Source organism: Festucalex cinctus, chromosome 17, assembly GCF_051991245.1.
Source record: "Festucalex cinctus isolate MCC-2025b chromosome 17, RoL_Fcin_1.0, whole genome shotgun sequence".
NCBI classification, from domain to species: Eukaryota; Metazoa; Chordata; class Actinopteri; order Syngnathiformes; family Syngnathidae; genus Festucalex; species Festucalex cinctus.
This window is the reverse complement of record NC_135427.1, coordinates 2,175,988-2,195,326: the sequence shown is the minus strand read 5'-3', so window position 1 is coordinate 2,195,326 and position 19,339 is coordinate 2,175,988. Positions and strand designations below refer to the sequence as shown.

At 39.9% G+C, this 19,339-nt stretch overlaps 2 protein-coding genes across 6 annotated transcripts in view; one reads left to right on the top strand and one right to left on the bottom strand.

Moving 5' to 3' along the window:
* Nucleotides 1-3,690: 3,690 nt before the first annotated feature.
* Nucleotides 3,691-16,505, top strand: LOC144004543 (cytohesin-1-like). 4 transcript variants are annotated; one of them, XM_077501776.1, is made up of 12 exons: nucleotides 3,694-4,009; nucleotides 10,853-10,935; nucleotides 11,712-11,776; nucleotides 12,366-12,432; nucleotides 13,040-13,158; nucleotides 13,388-13,581; nucleotides 13,658-13,806; nucleotides 14,687-14,799; nucleotides 15,207-15,285; nucleotides 15,357-15,428; nucleotides 15,509-15,663; nucleotides 16,002-16,505. In XM_077501776.1, the coding sequence occupies exons 1-12, from the start codon at nucleotides 3,913-3,915 to the stop codon at nucleotides 16,078-16,080; spliced, it is 1,272 nt and encodes a 423-aa protein (XP_077357902.1). In that variant the 5' UTR covers nucleotides 3,694-3,912; the 3' UTR covers nucleotides 16,081-16,505. The 4 variants fall into 4 exon arrangements, with proteins under 4 accessions (XP_077357904.1, XP_077357902.1, XP_077357903.1 ...); XM_077501777.1 differs by lacking the exon at nucleotides 3,694-4,009 and adding an exon at nucleotides 7,230-7,432; XM_077501779.1 differs by lacking the exon at nucleotides 3,694-4,009 and adding an exon at nucleotides 10,067-10,120.
* Nucleotides 16,451-19,339, bottom strand: part of LOC144004542 (CDP-diacylglycerol--glycerol-3-phosphate 3-phosphatidyltransferase, mitochondrial-like) — a 14,071-nt gene continuing 11,182 nt past the window's right edge. The window contains exons 9-12 of one of the 2 annotated variants that reach the window (XM_077501774.1): nucleotides 18,946-19,237; nucleotides 18,165-18,313; nucleotides 17,952-18,072; nucleotides 16,451-16,865 (exon numbers count right to left, since the gene is read on the bottom strand). In XM_077501774.1, the coding sequence (XP_077357900.1) occupies nucleotides 17,953-18,072; nucleotides 18,165-18,313; nucleotides 18,946-19,237 (561 nt within the window). In that variant the 3' untranslated portion in view covers nucleotides 16,451-16,865; nucleotide 17,952. Of the gene's footprint in view, nucleotides 16,866-16,903; nucleotides 17,738-17,951; nucleotides 18,073-18,164; nucleotides 18,314-18,945; nucleotides 19,238-19,339 lie in introns of those variants that run through there. The other variant, XM_077501775.1, reaches the window with a different exon arrangement.

Genomic DNA, 19,339 nt, shown 5'->3' with positions numbered 1-19,339 from the left:
CGTATGAAATCAACTAATGTTCAAATCCGCAGCGCATACGTGTTTTTGTCCTGACTTGACCTATTAGTATTATTTTTATGAATTATTTACTGCATTAGTTAACTAGATTTGCACTTTTCTCGAGAAAGCGTTCACGTACAGAAAGGCCTGAACACTGATGTTACAATTACAAGTATTAGTATCCGTAGTATTATGTTTAATATTGCACGCTTCCCCAGAGCAGAGCCTTGAATTGAGTGACAAAAAAAAAAAAATTCACTGCTAATTTTAATGTCTAAGGTTTTTGATTGTATGTGCATTTTCACCGTTTGCCAAGTTACTCGCCAAAGCTTTCTTACAGCCTTTTAGGACGCAGCGCTGCTTTATATGCAAAGATTTTTTTTTTTTTTTTTTTTTTTTTTTTTTAACAATATTGCAAACAGGTACTTTCCATTTTAAAAGGTACTGCACGCTGAGATAAAAAAACAACAACAATGAAATGGATAAAAAAAATAAATTAAACACAATGTAGTTTAACACCCAATTTGAATATATACAGTGGATCTAAAAAGTCTGCACACCCCTGTTCTAACATCAGGTTTTAGTTCTAAAAATTCTCACCAAGATGAACCATTGCAAAAGCTTGTTTCACTAGTGTGACTAATAACTTGCACAACTCAATTGATATTTGAAGGGGGGGGGTTGCATAAGTGTGCACACCCTTTTATAGCTGTGGAATGCAGGGTTGATTACATTCAAACTTATGGAAAATTAGGAGTCATAACGCAGCTGCTACTATTTGCAGCGCCTCTGATGAAGTAAAGTTCATATGTTCTAGTAGGCTTTTCCTGACATTTTCCATCTTTCCTGACGGTTTTGTGTTGATTGGAGTTTGGAACTGATCATAATTTCCCGTTATAAATCCACTGTATCGCTATAAACGAGCATCAAAGAAAAAAAAAGTAATGCTAAGTTTTTTTGTTTTTTTTTCAAGGCGTACCTGATAAATTGGGAAGTGATTGTTTATATACAGTATATATGTAAAGGAGTATTAGAGGCATAATTTAAATTCAAATTTCCATTCTGTTACTGGTTTTTGTGTGTTTTTGGTAGATTTTTTTTTTTTTTTTACATTTTTTTTTTTTACATTTTTTTTTTATTTCCATTCGTTGTCTTAAATGTGTTTAGCCGTCGAGGCAAGGTCCTCTTGCGCTGGAGCACCGTGAGAGTGAAGAAAGAATATTCTTTTTTTTTTTTCTTTTTTTTTTTTTTTTTTTTTCCTTGTGTGAATAATAATAAAGATGATGATAATAATAATAGACCACCGTGCATGTGTCTGATGCTTTGTGTATGTCCAGTGAAAAAGGACAGAAATATTCCATATTATCAAATAAAAAGATGTATTTGAAAGGATCAATGTCGTTTTGCATATTCTCTCCAGTGTTGGTGAAATCTTAAAATACATGCAACAAAACTGAATAAAATCTCATATTTTGACAACTATTTGAGCAATGTGTTATGTAGCTTTATAAAAATGCATTTTTACCCCAAACATTTGTTTTAAATTGTTTTATTTTTCTAAGAAACAATATATATATTTTTTATTTATTTAAAAACTGACAACAAAAATGAAATGGCAGCTGACAGCAGGTGAATTTAACATCTGTCAACTAAAATATTTTTTCCAATTAAAAATACAATATTTTTTTTTAAATAAAAAAAGCTGCATCATTAATTTGAAAAATACGTGTATATATATATATATAGTGAAAGTGAAGGCAGGTGAAGGTGTAATTCATTTAGAAATTAAAAATGTATAATCTATAGTGTATATACAACTAAATAAAATGTAATGACCGTATTGAAATGTATTTAGCTCTACCTAGCATACACATATGTCCATGCTTCTGTAGTTAATAGCATACTGTTAATACAATATTTCAAGACTCATAACAAAGGAAAAGCCAACACCGTATTCCTCATTTGACATTAAGTGCCGTTTCTAAATTTCTAAGCCTCAGTTGAGAGGTTGCTATAGCAAGAGTGAAAGACATAGCAGACACATCACTTGAGTTACTTGACTCCAGTTGGAAAATATTTGAAAAATGTGCAACCCAGCCCAGGGAGTAGCTTTGTATTTTTTGTCCATTCCTGTCTTTATAACATGATTTTTATTTATTTATTTTTTTTAACAGTAGTTTGTGATTGTGTTTATATGGATGTTAGTGGGTGGGTGCGAGTTTGTGTGGGAGTACCTGACTTTATGTACGTTTGTGCACGCTTGCATTTAATTTCTGTTTTTGACTTTGGCCTCGGATGTTTACTGTACTCTCTGGCTTCACAAACGTTGCAAAATGGGTCAAACCAAACGTCCTGCCCCCCCCCCCCCCCCCCCCCCATTTTTTTAAATTGATCTCTACGCTCAAAACGCTTGTTTATTTCAAAATTGTCATATTTTTTCCCCATACCAGAATGTAAATTTGACATAAACGCCAGTAAAGTTGTTGTTTTTTTTTTAATGTAAAACTTTCAATGGAAAATCTGTGGTCTGTCGCCCTCTAGTGGCTATCCTCAGTCACTTCATCACTGTCAACATTGTGCTAGGGAGGCCATTGAATGACGAACTGTTGTTGCGACACGTGTTTCACAAGCATAAAACAAATAATACGTACCTTAAAATATTTATAGTAAAGTTGATGCATAAATAAGATGTCTTTTAAACCTTAAATGGTGCCGTTCTGTATATTTGTTTTTATTTAATTACGTCTACCAGTATGTGCTGCTTGCATTCATTTATTTGTATTATTAAAATCTTCAATTGGATCGATTTGCAGCCAAAATGGAAGATGAGGATTCTCTTTCACACTCTCTGTGCTTGTTTTTTGACCTTGTCTTTCAACTCTGAATTGCTCCAAGGAGACACTTTGTTAGGCTGATTTTGTTAGGCTGATGAAGAAGTGAAGAAAAATGCTCACTTAGTGTTCACTTCCCCCTCTATACTTTTCCCAATGAGTCACAAAGTTGTTTTGTTGTCTTCAGCTGCATGCAAATGACCAAGCCGAGGCTTGCTTGCATTTCGCCGCCTACACGCATTTTCTCATTTCCATACAGAAGTGGGAAGGGAAAGCGTGCGACTGTGCAAATAAACAGAAAAGAATTTAAAAAAAAAAAAAAAAGCAGAACTGTAAGGGGAAGAGGTGAAACGTCTGGTGGCAGAAAAGTTCAAGAGTGAGAGAAAGAGAGAGGTCAGCAGAACGAGGTCGGCACTAGAGGGGAAAAGGAGAGTTATTATTGGAACAAAATGGAGTGCAAGGGAAAGTGAACGTCAGGATGACACAGAAACTTAGTATATGTTTATTTTATTTTACTTGAGTTTTTTTTTAAGAGAGATACAGTGTTAGTAGTTTTACTTTAGTACTCATTTTATTTAATGTCAATCTTTTTTTTTTTTTTTTTTACATTATATTGACCTTAAGTGAAAATAAATGCTCACATTGACCCAGAGACACAACACAAATTCTTACAAGTAAATTCCTCCACGTCTGAAATGAAAATAGCCGTGTCCATATGTGTGTGTAGGTTTGTGCGTAAGCGTGTATGTATGTTTGCGTGTGCATGGGAGAAACCGTTTGTGTGCATGTGTGCACGCCCATTTGTCACCATCACTTCCAATAATACTTGAGCAACTGTTCAAAGAGTCATATTGGGTGTCTCTGTGATCGTGTTTGTGCGTGGATGTTGAGAGTCAAGTCAAATGTGTGAGCGGTGGTGAGGGAGGAGAGAGAGATGAAGATGAAGATGAAGAAGAAGAAAATCATGCTTCTTTTGTAAGAGTCCATCACAAAGTGCCGGTGTCGGTGGATGGAGGACAAATCGTGATGGTGCTGTGAGCCTCGCACACTTTGGAGTCATCAACCAAGGGGCGACCGCGTTATGGGGAGTGTCAGCGAATTGTGCGCTTCCAGTTTTCAGGCGTTTTTGTGTCCGACGGTGCGAGCTCTGGAATCTCCTGCTGCTCCTGCTACTAAAGGTCAGTGATGATTTACTTTATAGGTAGCTACATAGGCTGACATGAAGATAAGTATTTGAGATGCATGTGGCATATTATGTGTCATTAAACCTGTGTGTGGCATAACAATCACAACTTGGTGGATCAAAACAATTTTCAGGAGTTAAAGCATTTTCAAATGTGTCTTGGTGTAGTCAAAACAATCATTCTAAGATGTTTATGGCATGTAAAATGCTGGTGGTGGCATAATAATCACCTTTTATAGTCAAAACGGTCTTTCGCTGGTGAATCAAAACAATCATTCTCAAATCTCTGGCATAACAATCACACACTGGTGAATCAAAATGCCCACTAGTCAAAAATGATTATTCTCAGTTAAAAAATAAAATAAAATCTTAAAGCAAAGCATGGCATAACAATCCCACGTTATTAAATCGAAACGATCATTCTTCATGTGGCATAGCAAACAAACACGAGTATATCATAACCATCATTCTCAAAGCTGCGTGAGGAAGCAATCACACTTGTAAATCTTTTTTTTTTTGGGGGCCTGTGCTCAAAATGATAATTTTCAACAGGTAAAAAAACAACAAAAAAACTTCAAACCCATGTGTAGCATAACAATCACACACTGGTGAATCAAAACTATCATTCTCATAGCTATATGTGGCATAGCAATCACACACTAGATTATCTAAAACATTCTCAAAGCTACGTATGACATAACACACTGGTAAATCAATAATAATTTTCCATAGCCAAAGCCATCATTAACGCTAGTATGACATAACAATCATACATGTCGTATGAACACAAAGATTCTCAAACCTATGTGCAGCATGACCGTATGCTAGTGTAGTCAAAACATTGTGTGACATAACAATCCGACAACTGGTGAATCAAAACAATCATTCTCAAATCTATGTCTGGCATAACAATCACATCATGGTGGATCAAAATACCCACTAGTAAAAATGATTATTCTCATTAGTTAAAAATAATAATAATCTCAAAGCAAAGTGTGGCATAACAATCCTATGCTATTGAATCAAAACTATCATTCTCAAATGTGGCATAGCAAACACAAGTGAATCATAACCATCATTCTCAAAGCTGCGTGTGACATGGCAATTACACTTGTAATTTTTTTTGCCTATGCTCATAATAATTCTCAATAGTTAAAAAAAAACCCTCCTCAAACCCATGTGTGGCATAACAATGACACACTGGTGAATCAAAACTATCATTCTTAGAGCTGTATGTGGCTTAGAAATCACACACTAGAGTATAAAAATCATTCTCAAAGCTACGTATGACATAGCATACTGGTAAATCAAAAATAATATTCCATAGCCAAAGCCATCATTCCCAACCGTATGTATGGCATAACAATCATACTCGTCGTATGAACACAAACACTCTCAAACCCATGTGTAGCATGACCATATGCTAATGTAGTCAAAAAATTGTGTGACATAACAATCAGACAACTGGTGAATCAAAACAATCATTCTCAAATCTGTCTGGCATAACAATCACACACCGGTGAATCAAAATAATCATGTTAACTAGTCAAAATGGCCATTCTCATTAGTTTAAAAAAATATTCTCAAAGCTTAGTGTGGCATAACAATCACACGATGGTGTAGTTAAAATGTCACAGTCACAATGACACATAATGTAATGTCCATTTGAAAGTTCTACATTACTGAAAAATATGAAAATGAAGGATTAGAAATGTCATGTAAACATTTGATAACGCTATCAGTGTTAATATAAGACTTCATCCCAATTCCTCATGTAAATATCGGTGCAACATGTTGCAGCCGTTGCCGTGGAGATTTCGGAGAGTGCGTGTGCGTGCCATGCTGTGTTTTATTTCATTTATTTATCTGGCATTTTGGTGTACACGCACGCATGAGTCAGGCAAAAAAGCTGCGTGCGCGAGATGGTGGGCTCGATTGGAGAGCGTGACGCACGCTCGTCGCCCTCTCGGGCCCAGATTGGATCCTCCTCTCAAGTGGGTGCCCGAGTGATATCATCTCCACGGCGGCCCACCGCTCTTGCCCTGATCGCCTGCGTGTCATTTTCGCCTCGTTCAAAGTCCATTTGGGACACGCGAGGACAAGAAGAGTTCGAGTGGACCTGAATTGTGTGCAGATTTGTCTTTTGGTCTTGTTTTATTTACTGCACTGTATAATCAACAAAAAGTTTGCTCCACTCAGGGGTTAGATTTGTATCTAATCTCAACTTTTTTTTTGGTCACCATGTTGATTATCTGATTCAGGAAAAGGGCCGTTAAAAGAGTTCCTGAGCTCTTCCTTTTACCCATCCTCAGCATATCCTGTTGTTAGCGTGTCTAAAATGGCTGATTAAAGAGCACAGCTGCGATGATCTTTGGCTTCTTTGCTTCCCAGCACCATCCAATCACGTCCAATACGGCAGCTGCATCCGCCACAGAAAATGACTTTGAAATGATTTGGTTTTACACATTATTCATTGTTACAGAGGGGGACTTCTTTTACTTGAGTGATCTTGATTAGCTACAGTTCAGCAAATTCTACAATTACATTTAATTTCACATTTGAGGGGTGCACAGCACTTACTGACCCAACCATATGTATACAAAATTACAAAGTAAAATCTCCATATGTCCACTAAAAGTATTTAATTCAAATATTGGTAATGTGTTTAATTGGGTCAATACTTAACTAAAAGTACGAAAGTAAAATCTTTTTATCTATTTAAGGTGGCGGCCATTTTGCCACTTGCTCTTGACTGAAAATGGCAGACATCACGGTTGTTCAGAGTTCAGATAACGACCAATCACTGCTCAGCTTAAAAAAAACGGGTGCGCTGTGATTGGTCGTTACCTGAGCCCTGGCAAAATGGCCGCCGCCTGAGATGGCTGGAATGATAATTTAGCAATATTAATCATGAATGTGGTGTTTATGCTAGTGGGGGCACATTCAATATATTATTATTGAACATTTTGGGGTTGACATCCACTTTAAAGGAACAAATGAGTCATTGAATGAATGAAAATGCTATTAAACAAATCCCATGATAGATAGATAGATAGATAGATAGATAGATAGATAGATAGATAGATAGATAGATAGATGGATAGTTTGTTTTTATTTGTTCAACGTTTTATGTAAGAATTCTCTCCTCCAGTCAGATATCGCGATTCGATACCAGCTGCTTTCTGATTGGCTGCTTCCGCTGAAGTCACGCCCACTCCCCCGAGTCCCAACACCGGCTGCTTTCCCTGATGAACACAGTTGTCATTTTTTTCACCCCATCCGAACGCAACCATAAATTCCAATTTTAACCTTTAAAATTACTCAAAGTTGTATATTCTTGCTTCATTTGGGCCTCGTTTCATCTCCGGGCCATTGAACAGCGACGCGAACATGGTTTTAAAGTCGGAAGACGGCGTCGGTAAGTTGCCTTGGGGGTCCTTTTAATTTAAATGAAGCTAACAAAGTTAGCTCAGCGAGTTGGGCTAATTAGCAGCTAACGTGATGTAATTGAATACACCAGTAAGCGCATCATTCGCGTTTTATTTAAGTTAACAAGTAAGTATCTCGTCTCTTACTGTGTCAATAATAGCTCTTTATGGCCACACAAGCGAGCCATTATTAGTCAACTTGGACCGAAGCCACACTTGATGATGTTCCGTGCTCATTTATTAGTCCTTTAAACCAGAGCATTCCCTTTTAAGACTTGTTTTTTTTTTGTCTGTTTTTTTTTTTTTTTTTACGTCGTTAATGGATATTTTAGACATCAGGACCTTGTGTGACGTTTAGTGAATGTTGATATTCTGTTGAGTTTATCGATATTGGTCCAGTTATTTACTCGAGACAGTAGCTAATATTTTATTTATATTATGCTTTCTGACCGCACCTAAGCAATGCATGTGTGATTTATGTCTTAAATTAAATATATTACCTATAGTGCAAAATCTAAATGAGCCTGAAGTTACGAATGAGTGAATTTCTGTTGTTTTCGAAATGTTAGTAAATGATTCAGCAGCAATAGTAAACATAATGTACATTATGCAATTAAAGAGTAATATTGTTTTTGTTGATGTGTCTCCATATTTGGATTGTCACTCCCATCAATTTATGTGTTAACCCATTAAAGATTTGTTTTTGTTTTTTAAATGATTGGTGCAAAATAAAAAGAAATAAGCCTAAAAACAACACACATGCTAGCAGAATTGGTGCAGCTCATTTGGTTTCAAACAGGAAATGTACAAAAAAAAAAAAGTGTACCATTCGCAATAATGTTCATATTGTTCAGTATACAGGAAAGAATATTTGTTGCAGGTGTCTGCGATGTTGCGTCTTCCTGCAGTATAGTTTGTGGCATATGTCCTGCATCCAAAAACAGCTCCAGTTCATTCCTCATTCTTTCTCTCTGGCCACATGTCTGCTGTGCTGAGTTGAACACGTTGGACTTTGTGGTGATGAATGGCTCCCAGTCTCCGTGGGGAGTTCACCGTAACCGCTGGATTATATCATGCCGCGTCGAGCTGGTTAGCCTTGGGGCCAGCTGCCGTGGAGAGAGACAATCCTCGCTTTATGAGTGAAGCGAGACAACCAAACGCATCATTTTCTTTTCTTCCCAAATAAACCCGCTTGGCCTCGGGTCCCTGGTCAGCTGCCTCTGACAGTCCCAATGGGGTAAGGTTGGACGAGACTGGACCGAACTGAGAGGCATGTAATGACCACAACAACATTTTGTCTATCCAGAATCCTCATTCCACTCAAAAGAAATTTCTCGGAAAAAAAAAAGCCGGAATGGAAAGGCAGTGGGGCCTGAGGCTCAGCTAAATTTCAAAGGTTCATGCTGCCATGCAATCAAAATATTTGTTCCCGTTGTATTTTCCGTAACATGGTTTAAGTTCGATGTCTAATTGCGGTTTGTTGTTTGCATGCAATATCCTTTGATAGACAAACACTTGAAACTTGAATTTGAATTTGGCGATTGGCCGGCAACCAGTTCAGGGTGTACCCCGCCTACTGCCCGAAGCCAGCTGGGATAGGCTCCAGCAACCCCCTCGACCCTTGTGAGGAGTAAGCGATCAAGGAATTGAATGGATGGATGGACTGTGAGTGGCGAAAATGTACCTGCCTATTGTACAAAGCTAAAACTTTGCATCACCTGGAAACTTTGATGAGTTGAGGAATAAACTGTTTCAATTTGTCTTAACATTTCGGAACAATAATTCTGCTTTGTTTGGGCACATTTCGTGAAGGTTAGCTTTACACGCGCTAAAAATAAATTTCCAGGTAAATTTTCCTGCTAAGTTTGTGGACTGTTTTAACAGTACCTGTGTTTGACGTGGATGGTTGTTTTAAAAATATTTAAATAATGTGTGTAAAGGTTGCGTTTTTATTACATAATATTTAATGGTAATTTTGGTAAAATAAATAAATAAATGAATAAATAAATACAAAAACTAACAAACAGGCTCTAATGACTAATTAAAACTAAGTAAAAAAAAAAAAGCTGAAAATGAAATAAAAACAAACTACAATGAAAATTTACAAACAAATATATGTTAACCCACTAACTCACTAATCCGGGGAACCTCACCATTCCTCCCCATTCATTTTACATCATTTCATGTTGCAGGTCTAGCAATATTTACTTTTTTACTTGTCACAAGGTCTTTCTGTACTTGAAACGTCACTCATTTGCATCATAGACTGCACTTCCTCTTTCGTTTGCAACCGGTTTCAGCGGCAAACTACCTCTGAACAGTGAAACCCATTATGCATCTGTTGCTACATAAGCAGCTATACGGATGTCAAATAAATCAAATTTCACTTTGCGCTCATGATGCCCAACTCTAAGGTCACACTGTGAGGGAGGAGATAGAAGAGGGAGGGGAGGTATTGGGGGAGGGTGATGTTAAAGGGTCTCACCATTCTCTAGCGCTTGCAGATCGGTCTCTTCTCCCATGCTGAATTGAGCGTCATGAGGCTGGACTGGAGTTCTAACTGGACACCATCTTAATAACTAACAAAGGACCGAAGGCCAAATATGTGGACTTATCAGCTTTAAAGTTTAGACGAGTGGATCAGATTGGATTATTGAGTTTTTATGTAAATATCACTGGTAAGAAGCAGCGGGACACATGTGATAGGTGGCAACTTAAGTGCTAACATTTGTCAAATTCATTTTGTGCATTGTGTGTGAAGTGCGCATATGTCACACATTCCGTGCAGCTGGCCGCTATGACGAGGAGTCTCGTTGCTTGCAAAAATACAGACACAAACTTAGTGGCCTCCACAGCCTCTTGTTGCTGCTGTCTGTATGTGTGTTATAACTTAGGATGTTATTTTAAACGTGCTGATGTCAATCAAGTGTTTGCACTGTTTTCTGCTCACAGTGGTGTGTTTGTTATTCTTGTGCTGGTTTATAATAAGAGCGACTGTAGTCTGGATAAATGCATCTGTCTGGGAGCTTTGCCCTTTTTAGAAGGGATGTAATGCTGCATTTATTTAGCCAACTGTGGACCTCTGGATCACAAGGCAAAACTGTTGTCATAATCATTCTAGTGACCGGATTGAACGCCAAGGCAGGATCAAAGTGACACATACACAATCAAGATGGAGCTAATTTGAGCTCAGTCATGTTGTGTCTTCGGGGGTTTGTCTTACCAGATGGTTAGATAACAACTGCAGTGTTTGTTTTCTATTGAATAAATTTGGAATATGTCGAAAATTTGGAACTTCAGGGGCGGGTGTGGGTGGGGGTCATAATGCATACAAAACTGTTGTTGCCATAGCGACACAGACCAATCTCCTTGTCAGTTTGTTGTATTTACACATTCTTGTTGGCCCTCAGTGCCCGATGACCTCAGTCCAGAGGAGAGACAGGAGCTGGAGTGCATCCGCCGCAGAAAACAGGAGCTGCTGCAGGACATCCAAGTAAACACAAACACAGATGCACAAACGCACAACTCGTGGCAAAACTACCGTCAAGTCTCAATTTTCTGCTAAACTTGATGTTACACACAGACCGGATAATTACAGGAATAGTATCGTTTGAACCTGTTACTTTTCCCCCCCACAGGAAATAATGTAAAATGTTCATTATGAGGCATGACAGAAAAGGGAAACAAAAAAGTAAATTCACCTGCAATTGACATGTTTCTTGGTGTTTTTCGAACCTCACTTGTCTGATTTAAGTGTCCCTTCCACATGCCCTCAGGACAAGTGTGCAATGGGCCGTCAAATATTCCAGTTATGGAGACACGGGTCGGCGTTGCTTTATCAAGAGGAGGGAGGGGGGAGACGCATGTGGAAGAGTCCAGACTTGACTTATTTACTCGTGATGAGGATTGTGTCTGGGCAGTTTCTAATCAGAGACCCATTCCTTGTCCCATTTTTGTTATCATACTCCACCTTCGATCTTTTTATACTTTTTTTTTCTCTTTTTTTTTTCTTTTCTTTTCTTGCTGTTCATCGTCATTGCATTCATCCCTACTTGCACCAGTCTGGGCCAAGTGTGTGTGTGTGTGTTGGGGGGGATGGGGGGTATTTGGCCGAGCAGGCTAGTGAATGTGGGTCAGGGTGTGAGAGGGGAAGCAAGGTCGCCTGGCTGACCCAAGAACAGGTGCTCCGGCTCTCACAGAGATTTGTGGGGATAGAGTTGTAGGCTTTCACTCATCTATATTTTTAATTTTCTTGTTTTATGCTCTTAGAGGCTGAAGAATGAGATAGCAGAGGTCACCAGCGAGATTGATAACCTGGGACTGACTGAAGAAAGGTACGAAGTCTTTCGAGAAACATTTTTGTGTGCGAGTGCAGACTTCCAGCGAGACTATGAAAGATGATCCCAAAAAATTGAGGGCACCGTTATGTCTGCTTTATTTGTCAGCAGGCTAATTCCTGATTCACGGAAGAGGCTGGAATAGACTTTACCTCAACATATCCAGATCTATACTAAAATCAAATGGACTCCTCAGTTTACATCGGACTTTTCAAATGCATGCTCAGTTACTACTGTACTTACTATTTTTTTATGAGGTTGTTTACAGCGAAATGTTTCCGGTTCCATATTCAAATTCACCTATTCCTATTTTTTCCTGTAGAACTCATCCCCAGCTATTCACTGACAAACTCGCCTATTTACATATACTTGTGCTCTTGCTGTAATGATCTAAGATACCTCAAGATGGTGCCAAAACCCTGGCTGGTTATTTGAAAAGTATTTACAGTATTGACATTAATGAGGTATTATGGTGTTCTGAATTACTAATTTGAGTTCTCTGTAGGAACCGAACCGAACCGGGGACGCTGTGTACAGTATTACCTTATGAGGTTTATGTAGCTGATGGTATTTTCTGGTTCAATAGGAAAAGCATGCAGAGGAATAAACAGATGGCCATGGGTCGGAAGAAGTTCAATATGGACCCCAAGAAGGTGAGAGAAATATCCCCCCCCCCCCCCCAAAAAAAAAAACAAAACGTTTTTTTTTTTTTTTTTTTTGAAAGTTAAAGCTTATAACGCTTAATTTTTACAATGTTTTTTTTTTACTGCTTGAAAAACTGCTATGCTTATTCATTCAAACCAAAAAACGCGTAAACATGTTAATACGTTCTCCATAACTCCCAAAACTTTATTTTTACGTTTTTTTTTTTTTTTCTTGGCTTAAAGCAATGGTAGTTATTACAAAAAAATGACAGCAGGTGGCAGCAGAGTATAAGAGATCAGCCAAGGCCATGGTGAAACAAGCTCCTTTTGACAATGTTTTCCCCAGGAATGTGAATATCGGTGAAACTTAGCTGTATTCTAATGCTAATTGATACAAAACGGAAATGGATACAAATGTACATTTTTTCCTGATGAAAGAAGAGACTCTAATCTTTCTTTTGGTAGGCTCCAGGTTTTTATAGTAATGCAACACAATATTCTGTGGTCCTTGCAAAATCAGTCATAATCCAGTATAACAACCGGGTTGCTTCAGTGAAAATGGCTGGGAGTGAATGAGTTAATCATGAATGTATGCATTTGCGACATGTGTCTCAAGGGAATCCAATTCCTGATTGACTGCTCGTTGCTGAAAAACACCAGTGACGACATTGCACGCTTCCTCTACAAGGGCGAGGGCCTGAACAAGACGGCCATCGGCGATTACCTCGGAGAGAGGTCAGTGTTTTTGCAGGCACTCCCTCCAGAGAATTATCCCGAAAATGTCATCTTAAGCACAAATTATACCCTTTTATACCCAGTGATGCCGGTAACGCATTCCTCAATAATGGCTGCTATTTTGAGTAATCTGATTAAAGTTCATATTCAAAGACGAACTGTGTTAATTTATAATATAACAAAGTTGGTCAATTGTTTGTGTGTGTGTGTGTGTGTGTGTGTTTTGCAGAGACGACTTCAATATCGAGGTGCTGCACGCCTTCCTACAGCTGCACGAGTTCTCGGACCTGAACCTGGTCCAGGCCCTGCGGCAGTTCCTGTGGAGCTTCCGTCTTCCCGGCGAGGCCCAGAAGATCGACCGCATGATGGAGGCCTTCGCCCAGCGGTACTGCCACTGCAATCCCGGCGTGTTTCAAAGCACAGGTTGAGTGGGCAATCTTCAGCCGCAGGATTCTGATGGCCGGACTCCTGCAATAATGACTGCTTTTTATTTCCACAGACACGTGTTATGTGTTGTCCTTCGCCGTCATCATGCTAAACACTAGTTTGCACAACCCCAACGTGAAGGACAAGCCCTCCGTTCAGAGATTTACTGCCATGAATCGAGGCATTAACGATGGTGGAGATCTGCCAGATGAGCTTCTCCGAGTGAGAGAATTTTCCTTTACCTAAACTTCCATAATTTGCTTATTTCTATATTGCAAGATGGCTGTTGTCGTGAAAAAAAACCATGACAGGGAAGTACTCACATGAATTATTTGGTTGCACATTAAATGTTCCGGTAAACTGACAAAAGTAGCAATCACATTGCATTGTTCTACACAGTACAGCTTGTACCGAGTTGATGACAGATGGACTTCACCACTGCTTAATGATGATTATAGCTTGATGTTAATCGCCAATCACGTGTTTTGGCATGAACAACACGGGTGCCACCCTCAAATCAAGAGGTGGTCGGGCAACGTGGCAAACTAGCACAGTCACTTGCAAAATATGCAAGTCTAACCTCTAATAAGACAAAAATACAAATGTTACAAACGCACATCTAAAAATGGCAACCATCTGACGCTAGGCTTGAATTCTCACGTCAGCCGTTGACGAATTCAAACCAACGCTCTCCTGTAACAGTGAAACGACCGCTAATAACCTGTAGCGATGACTTTGACGAAATGATGACAAGCGATGGTCTTTCAATAACCTGTAGAATCTGAAAATGAGCGTTTGTCACCAGCAACGAACATTCTGCTCAAGCCTTCATCCCCCAGATTCGTTCATCCATTCATAAATTACACTCACGCAGAGTTAACAAAACTGCAGGTTTGCTTACTGCGTGGTCACTGCAACTGAAAAGTAAATGAGCGGAAGCACAAATAGTTGACAATTGTAAAAAGTACCAATGATGACATTTATTCATCGACATAGACTTGACTTTTTTTGAATGTGTATTTCAACTAGTCTTTTTCTATCACGAATAACTGTCAAACATTGACGAGCCCATGCAGAATCCATCGTCTGACTCTGTGTGTAGAACCTGTTCGAAAGCATCAAGAACGAGCCCTTTAAAATCCCAGAGGATGACGGCAACGACCTCACGCACACTTTTTTCAATCCAGACCGAGAAGGCTGGCTGCTCAAACTAGGTACGTGTTTGCCAAGACCGCCTCCTAGTGGCTTCTCCTAAGGGAGAGCTCTCATTCGTTGATGTAATCGATGTTAACGTTAACAAAATGACTGTTTTCTTCTTTTTGTTTTCTGTTTTATGAAACCAGGAGGTAAGTATACCGTCCAACTCCGCTTCAATGCACCGACCGCTTCGCCGCCTCTCACCGCTCTGTGCACATTACCTTTGAGCTCACGCGCTAGAACGCAAGCCATGTCACGCCTCTTCTCCTACGCTGTGCTTTTAATCTCATAAACGCTGGCTTCTGATCCCCTTACCCAATTTTTTTTTTTTTTTTTTTTTTTTACTGCCACAAATTTTTTTTAACCTGCTTTAACAGAAAAAGTTGCCATCAAGGATCCTGGCCGCTAACCTGTTGTACGTCTACAGGTGGACGGGTAAAGACCTGGAAAAGGCGCTGGTTCATCCTCACAGATAACTGCCTTTATTATTTTGAGTTCACAACAGTAAGTAGAATCCCCAAGAATATTGTGAGCCTTTAAATACCGCAATTGTGAAATGTATTTTCTCTGCAAAGGACAAAGAACCCAGAGGGATCATTCCCCTGGAAAATCTGAGCATCCGCGAAGTCGATGACTCAAAGAAGCCGGTAAACTCTTTGAACTTTTCACGCCGGATGCGGTTTCCAAACGGCTCACTGACGCTCTTTATCCTCGTCTCGTTCCCAAGAACTGCTTCGAGCTCTTCATCCCGGACCACAGAGATCAGGTGATCAAAGCCTGCAAGACAGAGGCGGACGGCCGCGTCGTGGAGGGCAACCACACTTTTTACAGAATCTCCGCCCCCACCGCAGAGGAGAAAGACGAGTGGATCAACAGCATCAAGTCAGTCTTATCGGTTGTGTTTTTTTCAAATTGGGACTGGGGGCCATGGACCCCATTTTAAATAATAGCCATTTATATTGTGTATGGGAGGTAACTGGAGTTAACATTTACACATGTGATCCATGCGAATGAAGCCTAGGAAGATCCCATATTAAATTCTGGTAGCCATTTACATAGGGCAGCTGTTGCCAAAATGGATGGCACACACCTGACAGTAGAATGTGATTTATTTGATATAGAACCTAAAAAGATTACATATTAAATTGGGTTACCCTTTTATACATAATCGCTTAGATTTTGTCCTCTGATATCAAATGTCCTCCATGTGTCTCTTGCAGAGCCGCCATTAGCAAGGACCCCTTCTACGAGATGTTGGCTGCTCGCAAAAAGAAAGTTTCCTCCTTGAAGGGCGTGTAGCGTGCGAAAACAAGCACAGGTTTGACCGATGCGTGCTGCTGGGAAAAAAAAAAATGGAACTCAACTGCTCACGCCAATGAACCACTGTTGCACCTTCATTTCCCCAACTGCAAATTCAACTCATTTCTTTTTTTTTATATATATATATAAATACATACAGTATAATTATGTTTTGAGAAGCACCCTCTATCTGTTTAGAGTTTACTTCTCCGACTGAACAATTGACATCTCATGAAAGACCATGCAGATATTCATTTAAATGAGGCACAAAAAGACAAACTGGATCTCTTCACATTTCATTTCCATATTCTCCCCTTCCCATGCTTTCAAAGCACATTTTCGTGGAAATGAAGGTGATTGAAGGCGTCGCTTGGTATTTATTTGTCCTTATTTATTGTTTTGTCTCATTAAAAGTTTACAACCAATCAAGGTTCTTCCTAAACCTGCATTGTTTCTCTTACACAAAACACTCACACTTTCATTTTTATAATACAAATATATTGGCTCACTTTTCACTGCAAGTACGGTAAGTAGATCTGTAATTGCACGATATGGCACACATTGTCCTTCACTGTTTGCAACATTCTCTCTCTTGAAGTCCCTTTCACTTCTCCAGAGCAGAAGATGCTTTTTGAAATGTAACATGTAAGTAAATCAGTCTGTGTTTCAATTTCTGGATCACACAATTGTAGTTTTGAGATAACCCGGCATGCCAGAGATACTCCAGTGCGTCTTTCACATATGTGCAGTGTCAGCAGAAACGACATCACCTTGATATTCACCACCTGTGCAACAACAACAACACAGACACAACGTCGAGGATAAAATGAGACCCGGCTGGTAGGTTTTCCTCAATAAATATTGAAGTTAAAACCTTGAAAAGATCTGATTGGGCTAACGTCTAAGACCATTCCTGTTTTCACCACTAGAAGGCACACTGCTCCAGCGTGTAGTCAGTTGAACTGTTCCACCCTTGTAGAATCTTAGACAAAGCCTGGAGCGGGTCCAAAAATTAATGTTCTAACAATAACACCGTCCCTCTTCTCAGCAGATGGTAATAATCTTTACAGTACAGTAGTTGTTTTCTGTAATTGTTACGTACAAAGCTATTGTTTGAGTGCTGCTTTTTGTTTTTTCCTGCCAGGAACAGCGAGATAGCGGATGCAAAAATAGAGCTTCTAAAAATGGCTCCTGTTTTGAGGTCAAACAAAGGTAGATTTTTTTTTTTTTTTTGTTCAACTGAATTTTTAAAAATTGTAAATTTAGAAAAAAAGATGCACATTTTTTTTTAGAGGTTTAATCATGATATATTTAGTGGAAAAAAAAAATATCAAAGCTGTATTTTAATGGATTTTTGGTTTTCACAGCTTTTGCCCATTGCCAGTGAGTGGTCACATTCTTATTTCTTAGTTGTCATGCACACCAAACAAAGAGTTATCCACACAACGGAGGTGAACCTCCAAAGATGGTGCTCATAAATAAATGTGAATGAGTCAAGAGCGAGGAGGGGTGAGTCAGTCGTGGCGCTTTTTGGGGGATGCTGCTGGGAAGACGAGGACGGGGGTTCGGGATGGACCACAACGGCTCTAGAAGTTGCTTTAGAAAATTGCCCGTGGTTGCTTCAGAGCTGGGTTCTGGTGACTGCGCCAGTCCAAGACTATTAATCACATCCATGTATGGATGATGTCACAAAAAAAATATAAAAATGTCAAAAACATTCTGGCAAGACAAACTTGACATGACTTTCCAGTGCATTAATCTTTTATGTAGAGGGCAGTGCTGTATATCCTGAAACTGTATACGCACATACAGTACATGTAATCGCCCTGCCAAGCAAAAAGGTAAACAGAGCTGCAAGTTGGTTGCATTACCTCAGAAGAAGTTCTTGATGAACGGCGTGACCAGTTTGACCCAGAGTTTAACATGGCGGTCCGGCTGCTCGAATGTCAGCCGGGACACCTCCGAGGAGCGCTGGTATAACATCTCCTGCTCCTGTTTCATGGCAGAAGACAATTGCAGGCCTAAACAAACCGCCGTCGGCATTACATCTAACTAGGATGAAGGAAAAAAAACAAAAAGCAGACCTCCCGCAGTTGGTCCTGCAACTGCTCGTTCTCCGTGACAATAGCGATCTGGGCCTCCAGGTCACGGTGAACTGAGCGGTAGCCGAAATTGGGGGAGCCGATTAGTGTGAGGCAAGGCCGGTCCTGCCCATGGAGGTAGTACCACAGACCTGGAGGATGACAACACAAAATCGGGGGACAGACATCGTGAAAATATATTTTTGACAGTCACAATTTAGTAATACAATAATCTGGGGGTTTTCCTGGATCAAATCGAGGCAGAGGCTGACTACCAATACCAGCCTTATTTTAAGGTATTAGTACTCGCGGAAACATACCATTATGGACCGTCCATAACGATCTCAAAAACGCTCTTTCCCCAACCGTTTTCAACAAATTTGTGAATAATGATGAAACTTAGCTATATTCTAATTCTAATTGCTGCAAAACGGGAACAGGTAGAAATTTCCTTTTTTTTTTTTCTGATAAAAGAAGAGACTTTACTCTTTCTTTTGGTAGGTTTTTATAGCAATAGAAGACAATATTCTGTGGGCCTTGCAAAATTAGTCAAAATCCAATAAAACATCCAGGAGCGAGTGGCTTGCTTCAGTGAAAATGACTTCTTGGAGTTAAAATGCGTTCCTCTCGAGCTCAATCAACACAGCTGGAGCGCTGTGTTGAGCGATATCAGTGACTCAGGCTGGAGGTGGCTACCTCTTAATTTTGTACACAGGAGAAAACCCTAATCATTTGTATTTCAAACCTGCAATTTCACACATCAACAGATCCAAAATGGAGTCACCTTTGGCGTGGAACGTCCACTTGGGCCTGTGGTACTCGTGCAGTTGGACGCGGCCCTGCTGGCCCAGCTGACGCACGCGCTCGTAGAACTGCCTGGCGATGTGCGTGTACGCGTCGGGGATGGCGCCGGCGACGCCCTTGGCCCCGAAGAAGCCGTTGACCTCCGGCGAAGCGGTGAGGATGCGGTAGCCGGCCCCCGCCCCCAGTACCAGACTCATGTACGCCCGCGTCAGGTTGAAGTAGCCCGACGTCAGGTAGACGGTGGAGTCCGGGCCCGCGTCTCGCAGCAAACGCTGGAGGAAAAACTTGTGAGTGATGATTTTTAGCATTTAGTTATTTTTTATAAGCATGTTTTTAACTGCAGTACAGGACCAATGTGTGAGTTCTAATACATT

What these genes read in the sequence shown, in the direction of transcription:
- LOC144004543 (XM_077501776.1), top strand. Translation starts at nt 3,913, where the DNA reads ATGGGGAGTGTCAGCGAATTGTGCGCTTCCAGTTTTCAGGCGTTTTTG. An exon ending in GGCTGGCTGCTCAAACTAGG is followed by an intron (nt 14,800 to 15,206) that starts TACGTGTTTGCC and finishes TTGTACGTCTAC; the next exon opens with AGGTGGACGGGTAAAGACCT. An exon ending in GAGTGGATCAACAGCATCAA is followed by an intron (nt 15,664 to 16,001) that starts GTCAGTCTTATC and finishes TGTCTCTTGCAG; the next exon opens with AGCCGCCATTAGCAAGGACC.